At 34.9% G+C, this 12,098-nt stretch overlaps 1 protein-coding gene across 1 annotated transcript in view; it reads right to left on the reverse strand.

Annotated features, from left to right (window-relative positions):
- Positions 1–12,098, reverse strand: part of EDEM3 (ER degradation enhancing alpha-mannosidase like protein 3) — a 36,644-nt gene that overhangs the window by 12,292 nt on the left and 12,254 nt on the right. The window contains exons 8-18 of the mRNA XM_015816639.1: positions 11,518–11,623; positions 11,152–11,249; positions 9,798–9,923; positions 8,493–8,576; positions 7,419–7,502; positions 6,320–6,444; positions 5,587–5,752; positions 5,148–5,302; positions 3,738–3,891; positions 3,069–3,263; positions 451–616 (exon numbers count right to left, since the gene is read on the reverse strand). Of these exons, the coding sequence (XP_015672125.1) occupies positions 451–616; positions 3,069–3,263; positions 3,738–3,891; positions 5,148–5,302; positions 5,587–5,752; positions 6,320–6,444; positions 7,419–7,502; positions 8,493–8,576; positions 9,798–9,923; positions 11,152–11,249; positions 11,518–11,623 (1,459 nt within the window). The remainder of the gene's footprint in view (positions 1–450; positions 617–3,068; positions 3,264–3,737; positions 3,892–5,147; positions 5,303–5,586; positions 5,753–6,319; positions 6,445–7,418; positions 7,503–8,492; positions 8,577–9,797; positions 9,924–11,151; positions 11,250–11,517; positions 11,624–12,098) is intronic.

Below are 12,098 nucleotides of genomic sequence, written 5' to 3' on the forward strand. Positions count from 1 at the left end.
CCTTGCGCCACTGATCTTGTATGATCTTGTGTTACTTTAGTCCTCCATTCTCTGCGAATGCACTGAAGACCTGGAGCAGCCAAGAAAGCAAAGGATCTCGATTTTCGCAAGGTGAGTATCCAAGGCCTAGTGCCTAGGGAGACCCAGGGCGGGGGGAGGGAGGTAATAGCCAGGGTGAATGTTGCAGTGCCCCTGCAGTCATTTGTAAGTGTGAACAACTGCCATGGTGCGGCAACGTTTGTAATTTTGGGACTTTTTCATAAACACTAGGGGGCATAACCCTAGCTTATAACACTAGCTTATCACGTAACTTTGAACATTCACTAAGGGAACGCTTGTAACTCAGGGATTACCTGTATAACCCATTCAGATAATATCCTAGAGTGCAAGTTTCATACCTGCCTGTAACAATTGAATTACAGTATCTTTGCATAACTTTGAATAATTTACCAATAACAATGCCACCTATGGCTCCAGCTTTTTGAACGTTCCGTGCCTTTTCAGCAAACATGCACTGCCCTCTTTGCATCAGAGCAATTTTTTCCTTCAGTGCTTCCGGATTGGTAATCTCAGCGCATCCATTATATGGTTTACTGACTGCAACAAATCCTCTTGTCTGTGGAAGAGATTAAAAGCTTTATTCAAGTCTTTAGAACATTTGCATTCTACCAGCAAAACATAAGAACAGCTTCCTAGCAAATGTATCTATCAAGTCTAACACAAAATTCAATATGTATAAATCCACTGAAATCGATTAACTTAAATTGCACTGGAACATAGCTAGTAATTTTAACTCAGACATTTAATACAAATGTTTTTCTTCATTTATATTTGTTATGCTAAATAACAATAAGATTCTTATATTAAATAAGAATAATTATATCAACCTTAGGAACATTTTGAAGCTGCTTTATTATCATATAACAAAAGGGGGTATAAAATATTTTAAATATTTTAAATTTAGTAACTATTAGTGTTAATCTTGTAGTGCTGGTCCAAATTAGTGAGTTCTTACATGAATTTCAAATAACCAACAAAAATATTCTCGTGGTATATTAACACTGGTCGAGCTCATTATGGAACTGAGATAATCATATTCAGCATAAGTAAGATTAGAAGATATGGAAGGCACAGTTATAACTATTTGCTGAATATATCCACTATGTTTAGTATAAAATATGAACAGACTGTAGCCCCCATATGTTGGACTTTCAGCCAATATGGGCAGTGGTGCAAGATATTGGGATTTGTAGCTTAATAACAGCAAGATGTCCACCTCTGCTAAATACAGCTGAACATGATATTATTCTGGAAAAGAACACTCTTGCGTTGAAATAGCTTCCATCCCATTTTACACATTAGTTAACAACACATAACTGAGAAAGTACAACATAAATGCAATTTATATCTTTATATTAAAAAAAATACAAAGCCAAAAGGCAAGGAGCATATGGATCAAATTTGGTCCTAACCCCTTTGCAGCATCTGGTGATTTAGAATGCAAAGGTTTGAATCAGATGACCCCAAAATTAACCTCTAATTTTCACAAGACTTAATAGGAAAGCATATAAGACAAGTCCATAGTCCAACTATTCCAATAAAAAAAGTTGCATGCTAGATTTTAAATTAAGTATGTGCATTCAAGTTATATATCTTGCTGCAGTTAATCACTGAACCACTTGTTGAAGTTGAAAACATTTTTTTAGTATTTATAATGTAAACTGGATTGAATTTTCTATGTGCATCAGTGCTACAATGAAGATATTCTTAGTCCAATCTCATCTCTGGAGTTGCAAAGCCAAACATAGACAGGATTATTGCCAAGCAGTTATTCAACTGGGACTGTAACCCATTCCTCTGATTCTATACTATAAAATCAAGATAAGATTCAAAGTTTCCCTCTAAGTTATAATCAAATTAAATCAAAAAGGCAAATACTCCCACATATATGGAGCATTTATTATATTGCATATCAATCAAATGTGTTTGATCAACAACAGAACTGTGGAAATTGTTTCAAGCTCAAAATGTGTTCTTCTGTCTTCACAGGTGTTCAAAATGAAAACAAAGGGATTTCAATATCCCATTGCAAGTTTGAAATAGTTTGCACACTCCTAACAACAGCAAATGAGATTCCAAATAGTATCTCTAAGAATTTGCCAGCGGCGAAGAGGGAGAACAATGCCAAAAAAAGAAAGAAAATGTTCTTGCACGTGGTATTCCTTAACAGAGGCAAGGATTTCAATTAGCTTGGACAAACCTTTTTTATGATACTATTTTCCAAATTTTGGGATTCCTTATAGATGCGCCATATTTTGCTTATACTAATTCAAATAATTTTGTTTAATACTTGTATAATGTGGAAAGAAGAATCTTAGGGGGGGGCCTTCAATTATCTCACTAATTTGGGTGGTGGGCATATCATGTTACAAACATGTGTCATCTCTGCTTCATAACTGTACTAGTTGCACTTTGCTTCAGGTTACAATTCAGCGTCCTGGTTATCACCTACAATACTAATGGGGGCCCAGTTATCCAAGAGACTGTCTATCTTCAATAGTTTTGGCCTGCCCAGTAAGATTAGTGATCATCAATTAAAGAATGTGATCTATTGAGACCTGGGAAGTGTGCCTCTTCTCTCATGGTAGTTGCATCTCCCATATGACTCCCACCTTAAAGCTATTTCTAAGTTGTCAAAAATCCACATGAGGTTTGAATAGATTTTAATTGGTTTACAACATATTTGGTCATTCAACTTTTCTGGAGGCACTTTTTTATTGTTTGGGGTTTTTTGTGTGAACTGTAAGCTTCTCAGAGTCTTTTTGAAGTCAGGTGATCCCCAAATGAAATAAATAAATAAAATGTCCTTTTTGCATTAACTGATTACTCGCTAGTTACTAAAAAAAAATGGATGTATCATATGGACCCCTTTTATACAAGTTAGTCTCTTTTCTAAATAAAACACTTTGTAGCAAACTCGTAAGATATTCTGAGGACATGTCAATAACTTCACTTTTTGCACTTACACATACTACAAAATATAAGATATTTTCAAAGACAACACATACCCCAGATTGGTCCTTAGACAGATCCATTCCAAACTGTGCAGGTCCTGCTGTCAAAACTACCCGCCCAAAAAATGGATGGGAAATAATTTGAACTGCACGTGGAGGTAGCTGTTGCTCTTTTTGTTGCTGACTGGATAACTCAATCATTTCTTGCATGAACCGTAAACCATCTTCAGCATCCAGTGAACTTGCTGCCTGATAAAAGTAAAAAAAAGTTAATATTTTAGTTAGCATTTCCTAGAGCTTTCTACTAAATCCAAAATAACTAAAAGATGTTTGGAGAGAGATCTTTATAACTGAGTTGGCCTAATGGTTGGCTAAAGGAGTTTTAGAACAATTATTATTTAAAAAGGAATTCCAAAGACACTGGTGCCACCATAAAGATAGTTCAGGTCCTGGTCTCAAATATGTATATATATAAATTAACTTTAATTTTCCTATGATTTCAATCTGAGTCTCCTGAAACTATTATCACCATGACATCCAAGCATGGCTAAGTGGATTATAATATCCTTATTATCTCTATTGTAAATAGCATGACAATAGTATGTATTGTCCAAATATTTCACAGAAATTAGAGCAAGCATTTCAAAAAGGACTTTATAAGACTTATGAATACATAAATGAAAAGAAGATCATTCTGTGGGTTAAGGCAAAGTGAGGCCTTACTTGGATAGCATGCTGCACCAATTGTACTCGTCCATCTTTGAGATGAATCAAGCTGACTCCCATCTTTTTCAGTATCTCTAAATGTTCAGGATTACTGGCCATGAAATCCCTGGCTCTCAGTGGAGGCTTTGGTCCGCTGCCTAAACCGTCTTCCCTGAAAAAAAGCAAGCAAAGCAAGCACTGTCAACATTTTAAGATATGAATGGATTGTGTCCCAATATAAAGCAGATGAGCATGCCTTGAGAGTATCGTGGATTTCCATTAATGAGTATCTGAGTAGTAAACTTGTTAACAGTTTCCTGAGCAGGTGATCTTGGGTTAGTCATGTCTCAACCCTAGAAAGAAGGCAAGAAAATGACTACCAAAAATGTTTACAAGACTACGTCAATCTTAATTTAAAAGCACCCCAAATCCCCCCCCCCAAAACAAAAAACACCATCCCTTCACAGAAGCTGACAGGTTTAAAAAGTACTTTACAAACTTTTAGCATCTTCCAGACAGCTTTAAAATCTCATTTTCTACTTATTTTGGTGCTATTATATCAGGGGTGTCAAACTCGCAACATCACATGACATGTCGCGACGTACTGCAATTTTTTCCCCATTGCCAGCAATGGGGTGGACGGGGTTTCGGTATGATGCATCCGGCCCGCGGGCCGGCAGTTTTGACACCCCTGTATTATATAAACAAAGTTTGCACATTTTTCCCCCCCTCTGCCTTGTCCCACCATTCCTTGTTATGGTGCTGGCTCCTTCCTCAAAGGAATGAAAGCACAGCTTTTTCAACCCTGCAGGGGGCATGACATGCCTGCTAATGTCCATATGTATGGACTTGATTCTCTAAATTCCTATTGCCACCTGCAAATACAATGGAAAAGACATGCCAAGGAAGACCTGAGCACATTTCCTAATCACATGGCAGATGGCTAGCAAACTGTCAGAAGCCCAACTGTACAAAAGACGTACAAAGTCATTTTCTTATGTCTCCTTCCCTAACAGCAGCATCAGCGGGCACGGAGGGAAAACCAATGGGCACAACAATTATAAATTGTTCCAAAACTGTTTCTTTTTTAGCTCTTTTAATTTGCTGGTTTCTTTCTACTTCTCACTCCGTTGAGTAGTTAATTTGTGCATATATTTCAAGGGGTTATGGACCGAAGAAATTATAGGGATTTGGCAAAATACTTCAATAAAAATTATGCGTGTGAAAATTAGATCTTAGGGAATCAACCTCCATGTGCTAATTATATTTATATAATTACATTTATACAATTTGGTAGCCTAGCAAAAATGAGCAATAAAATATTAATAGCAGGACTTAATTTAGCCTAAACAAACACGTGTATTAACATAATCATTTTTCTATATTTCTTTAAAACTCCAGAAAATGGAAAATAGGAACAACTCTTACAGTCTTGAAATACTCCTAGGGCAGCTCTTGTCCACCACATTTTTCAGGGGTTCCCTTATACTCTGAGCATACATTGGATCATTGGGAAACAGGATTTGGGTGTTAGGACAAGTCCAATCAAAATTACTATCATCCAACTCCATGTATTCTGTAGTCTGTAGGGAAAAAAAGACATACACACACTCTGCTAAGTTTAGAGCTACATTTTAATGCCTATAAACCACCACATTATTTTAGGAAATAAACCATCCAAATATATAAGAATGATATGTAGACAGAGGCAGACTCTTCTTCCAATTGATCAAGATTTTATTTCCAAATTTCATAATCATATTCCTAATCATATTCTGCATACTCTCTGCACACTGTAAGAATAGAAAGAATACTTAAGATAAAATGATTAATTTAATTAGACAAAGATTTTCAATGCAAAACTCACAATATTTTTTACCAGGGCTGTTTGATTTGTAGTAGATAGCCAAAGAGGTAGCAAATGAGCCTCTGTAGTAAAAACGTAGTCTTCAATATCAAAAGTCAGGTCTTCTTTATCAGCAAACAGCAGGTATAAATATTTGAACATTTCAGCTAGGAAGAAAGAATCCATCCTACAAAAAAGAAAAAGGACGAAACGCATTTGCATATATATTACTTCTTTTTGATGTTCTCACTTTCCTACAGTTCTAACAAATCCTTCTTTAAATAAAGTAGCTGAAGAACAATTACTAATGACTGCTTTCTCATCTAGACTAATTAACTACAATTTCAAAATTGCATAAATATATATAATCAAGTAATGCATATATTTAAACAAAGTATATAGTGCAAAAAATTTTCCAGCCTGTAAAAGTGTTTACAGAATTGCACATGTCTTTCCTCTCTCGGTGCTATGGACTCTAACTACGGACTTATTTTTCCAGTTTCTATTATAAAGTCTTAATTGTTTTTAGTTTAAAATTTTCATTAGCTATCTTGGAGGTACCTCTACACAAATATTTTCCTAAGATAATAATTGAATGTTATTGGACATAATAAAATAGTAACATTAAAAAGAAAAAAATCCAATTAGCGTCCATTCCTATTTTCCCCAATGTTCTTTACCAGCAAATGAACATCAAAAATTTTAAGTAAATTTTACAGACTTTTGTCTCACGATTTTTGAAAAATTTAGTTACCTGTCCTCATGGCTTCCAGTGCGAACATCCTTCATAGCAGCAAATCCACAAGGCACCCGGGCATATTTATTTAAGTTTTCAATTAGAGTTTTTCCTACTTCTAGATAATAGGGATCACCAGTAGCCTATTTTCAGGGAAATAATTTGGATTAATATATTATCTTGATTAAAACCTTAACTGTCTGATATTCGATCTCTGAGGCATTTTAAGGTCTTCATATGAAGTCATAAAGTTCTAAAACTCATTAGGAATTTTAGCCTGTTAAAGACCATACTTAGAGGCTGCTTCTGTACCTTTAAAGAAAATTCCAAATAAAAGTATTTTTGTTGTGAAATATGACAATATCTCAACAGAACTGCATGCTAATTATCTTAATTCCAATAAGGTTTTAAAATATAGTTTTAGTCTTCTAACAAAAATTGAAAATATACTCCAGAATTATTTTCTCCATTCAGTCAAATCAATTTAAATTTTATTTAAATATTGTGCTGGTCACAAGTTACAAATGTTTTAACTCTCTGAGACTCAAAATCATAATCTGCTATCTACGTAGGCTAAAATTAAGGATTCCAGAAATCCAGAACTTAAATCAAAACAATCACCCCAGTGCTTAAGTTATGCTGAAATAAATATAACTATTCCTCCTGTTGTCTTAATATCTACTAAAATTAAGAAAGGTTCTGTTTTCTAGTATAGCAATTGCACTTATCTAGCACAACCCATAATCACCAAATAAGCTTTTTTCTGAACCATCTAAATCAGGGGTAGTCAACCTTGGGTCTTTTATGACTCGTGGACTTCAACTCCCAGAATTCCTGAGCCAGCTAAGCTGGCTCAGGAATTCTGGGAATTGAAGTCCACAAGTCATAAAAGAGCCAAGGTTGACTACCCCTGATAAGTTACTGCCATCTCTCAGCATAACAAATTTCACAAAAATATTTTCATCAGTCAGACTTGAATAACCAAGCAGCTTTGCTCGATAACCTGAGGCAAAATGAGTTCTGCAACGAGAAGATACTGCATATATCTGGGTTTCATTTTTAATGGCTTTCCTGCTATTTTCTAGAATGTAACGTATCTTGAATCTGAAGAACTTACTTTATACAAGAAATATGTGCTTTCTGCAAATTCTGGCCGTAAAGGATGCTGAGCCCAATGAACCCGGAAGTCTGTTGTGAATGCCTGAACGAGACAAAGAGGAAAGATAAAAATACTGAATTATTCTTCTTTGGAGGAATAACTTCTAGCATTCCTGGAAAAAAATAAATTAAAACATTCAAATACCCCAAATTTCCTACATTGCCTTGCAAAGAAACAGAAATCTTCTGAAACTTGGGTTGTCTTTTAAAACTTTGATTGCTAAATTTCTTTTTAAAAATTGATCAACAGATGTCACCAAGTAGTGCTGCAGGTGCTACAATGACGACCTCTGTCTTAAGTCTGCTTCTACTGGACTATAAACTCTCAAATGAATGAAACAGAATATGCCGGAATGATATGGCACAACATAGCAAAAGAGACTCAAAAGACATTTTCAACATCTACAGCAATTAAGATGGACAATTCATTTATGGACAGAGTAACACATTTGATTCATTTTCATCCAAAAATCTCTTCTAATTTAAATGCTATAAATACACAGCAAATCCACAAAATGTAAGAATAACACTGATTTTGGTCATTGAATGAGCTTACTCTTATCATTCATGATCATTCGTTATTTGAAGGTTTTTTTAAAAAAATATTTATGGGAGGCTGTCCAAATATTCTATTTTCAACTTCAAAATAAGACAATCAGTGGTAAAATGAAATGAATAAATCTTTTAGAAATAGACAAAGCAAAATAACCAAATACCCTATTAAATATTATATTGTGTAAATATAATTTATTTTCACATATATCCATGCATGTCCTTTTAAGGATTCACGTATTTAGTCAAAATTCAAAGCTTATTTAGGAGAGACAGTGTGTGATTGGCCCTTTGAAAAGTGACAAGATTATTAATGCAAAATTTCAAAGAATAAAAATTGACTAAAAGTACTAGGTGAACACTGTTAAATATTCTTAATACTCATGGACTCACTATTAAAGTATTTTCTCCTAATATGTGAAATTTATACTTCATACTTATACTCCCTAAGTGAATTCATAAGACATGGTCATTGCCTTACCTCAGGAAGGAAATTATGCTTTTTTATCACCTGATAAAGCATTTCATGAGTTTCTATAGCAGGTCGAATATCACCTTTCAGTACCTAGAATCCAAGCAAAAAAGGTACAGCACATTATTTTTAAATAAAAGAATAAATTCTTTTCCAATTCACAGCACAGGGAATACAGCAAAACAACGAGTAAGATTGCAAGTTAACAATAATCTAATGGAAACAGAATTAATTTTACATTTATTTTAAAAAGGTAAATTATTCAGTAAAAGTGAAATAGTGACATCACTATTTATGTCCTATAATTAAAAACAATCATTTTGCTTGGAGAATGTAGCAGTTAGTACAATACAAAAAGTATCAAATTTGACCCATTTTAAATTCAAAATAGTCTGTGGCAAGTTTGAAATATTGTTTTGGGTTTGCCAGTTTTTTGTATTTGATATAGGCTGTTTTGAACATTTTGACAGTATTTCAGATTTGAAAAAGTCAAAATGAGGCACTTCAAATTTGCACATCCTTTGTGGCAATCTTTAAAAAAAATATAAAGTAACCTGTCTATAAAATTATCATTTATAATAAATACAAATTACTTTAAAAAATGCTGGTGCATCAGTTGAAATTGCTTAAGAAATACAATGTTAACAAGTACAAGATAAATGTGGAGCATCTAATAATTTTACACACATTCTTAATGACTAACAAATTTAGAATTTAGGGAGAAAAATGTCCCTGTGGCTAGATAAAGAACGCTGTGAAAATTCATCGTATTATTTGAGGACTAATATAATTGAGGGGGATGTAATTAGAGCAGTGGTTCTCAACCTTTTTAATGCCGCGACCCCAACCGGTCGTAAGTTGAGGACTAAACCGATCGTAAGTCAAGGACTAAACCGGTCGTAAGTCGAGGACTACCCAACCGGTCGTAAGTTGAGGACTTTCCCTGCCCGGGAGCGCCGCGCATGCGTGGTTCTGCCCCCTGCGCCAGCTGGCAAGTGGCAGAGACGGAGCAGGACGACCACCAGCGGGCCCAGCCCAAGGGAGGTAAGGCACCCGCCAAAAAAGGGGAAAAAAATGGCGGACAGCCTTGCTTGGCGACCCCCATGAAATGGTCGATCGACCCCAAATGGGGGCCCGACCCACAGGTTGAGAACCTCTGAATTAGAGATTATGTTGTCTCCTGAACGTTGGTTGTTTTTTTATATATTGTTGCTCTTCTACCTTGTGAAGCCATCTAGAGATGCTTTGGAATTGAGTGGCTCAGAAACTCAGTATATCATTGGATGAAAATGTTTTTGCACATGCAAAACTTACTTGCAATCCAGGGAAAAATGCTAGTAGCGAGTCCATCCACGTGCGAGCATTGAGCATTGGCTTGTGTATATGCACATCAAGCAAGAGAGGTGGCTGGCTGATGTATCTCATTATGGCATCATAATGCTAGAAAATATCAAAATTTGATGTGTTTATTCACTTTGAACACTGAACCTGTTTGCAAAAGTTGATTTAAAGCAGATGAGCACACTGACAATAATGCTTAGGTTTAAAGGCTGCAAGCCAAATATGGCTTTTATTTAAAAAAAGAAATCAACCACTCTTTAACCACCTAAAGACATAATTAATATACCCAGAAATAAGATTTACATACTTTGTTATTGTCTTAATTAAAATGAAATATTCAACTAATCCAAGTTCCATTGATAAGCAGAATATGCAACTGAAGCATTACCTTCTGTCCCCAAGACCAGTTTTTCTTTCCCCTATTACAGGTAGTCCTCGACTTACATCCATTTAGTAACCGTATGAATTTATAATGGCAATGAAAAAAATGACTTATGAGTCCTTACACTTAGAACTGTCACCGTATCCCCATGGTCACGTAATCAAGATTTGTTGCATGGCAACTGGCATCTACTGATGACAGTTGCAGAGTCCCAGGGTCACGTGATCACCATTTGCAACAGCTTCCAAAAAGAAAGTCAGTCGGGGAAGCAAAATTAATAATTGCGTAATTTGCTTAACAACTGTAGCAAAAAATGTTGTAAAATGAGGCATGATTCACTTAACAACTGCCTTACTTCGCAATGGAAATTCTGGTCGCAACTGTGCTTGTAAGTCAAGGACTATCTGTATTTTCCTCAACTGTATTTTAATCAAAATAAAGCACTAGTCTTGGATACATAGCACTGGCATAAACTTGCTTCAGGACAGAATATGCTACATTCAAGATGAGTTGTAGTGAACATTTTAGCTGCCAAATATTTCTTTTTTGTCAGCATGATAGACAGACCTCTAAATCCAATAATATATAAACATTAACAAATATTTTGATCCACTTATGTATTGCCCATTTTACTTCCAACACTTTAGAATCCTAAATGTGGATGATGCCCTCATTAATAGGCAACATTAACATGAGTTCTATTATTAATTTGACTATATTTATTACAGCTACACCAATATTTTGAAATAGATGAATTTTATGCCAAATGGAACAACGAAAAAAGACAACTTGTGCTGGAGTGTGAGAAACATCGTACAATTATTTCTGACAGTGTAATAACACACTAATTATAGAAGAACAGATCCAGAATATCTAACATAATACATCAGGAGCATAGTACAAGGTTCTGTAGTTCAAGGAGAGAGAAATACCATCTGTACTTACGGTGTTAAATCTTTCTAAAAAACTGTCATCTCCAAGCAAGACATAGGCCTTTAATAAATACTCATAATATGAATCTATTCCTGCTCCAACTCCGCTATCTAGAATAAGATAAAAATGTTAACACAATTAATTTCATAACTAGTTTTCAGTTCCATGAAGTAAGTTCTTATTACTATAAAAACATTTAAGTGCAACCAAGACTCAAACAGAAAGGGCTGTGGGATGAGAATAAGCATAATGCAATATTTTTTTTAGTCCAAAATAAGACACAATTTTCTGATATATAGTTTAAGTCCTCTACATAAAAACACCTCCAACCTCTAATCTCATTCTTATCTGTAATTAGGAGGGAGCATAGCTTCATACCTTTACGGACCCAGTCCCCTGTATGAATGTTAATAGTAACTCCCACTAAATTGCTGCTACGTTGCCTTTTCTCCCAAAGGAAATCAAGTGCCTTCCGGGCATATTCCTATAGAAAATAAAATTAACATTTTCTAATTAAATACCGCTTTGCATGCAATGAAGCAGTCAGAAAATTGATGCAAGCAATAAATTTATTCAGTGGTTCTACTTTTAAATTTACACAACTATAAATTTGATTTTGTATATACTGGACATCTCAGAGAAAAGGCTTTTAAAAAATTGGATGTACTGCGAGGCTGCCAAAGATGCATCATAAAAATTGGAAATAACTTATATAGTTTCGACTTATCATACTATTGCTGCAGTCTGGATGCACAGAGATCATTAATATAACTTTAGATTGATCACAGATGCTAAGAATGCAAATTACCTATTTGGCTGTAAGCCCCAGCCATTTGAAATCTAACTATACATGGGAAATATTCCATAAGAATTATCATACAACACTGGAAGGATAGCTCTATGCTGGACTCATACCAACAGATGGCAAACATGTGAATTTCTGAATTAGGACTTTAAAA

The sequence above is a fragment of the Protobothrops mucrosquamatus genome, unplaced genomic scaffold (assembly GCF_001527695.2).
Source record: "Protobothrops mucrosquamatus isolate PMUCROS unplaced genomic scaffold, P.Mucros_1.0 scaffold472, whole genome shotgun sequence".
In the NCBI taxonomy this organism is placed as follows: Eukaryota; Metazoa; Chordata; class Lepidosauria; order Squamata; family Viperidae; genus Protobothrops; species Protobothrops mucrosquamatus.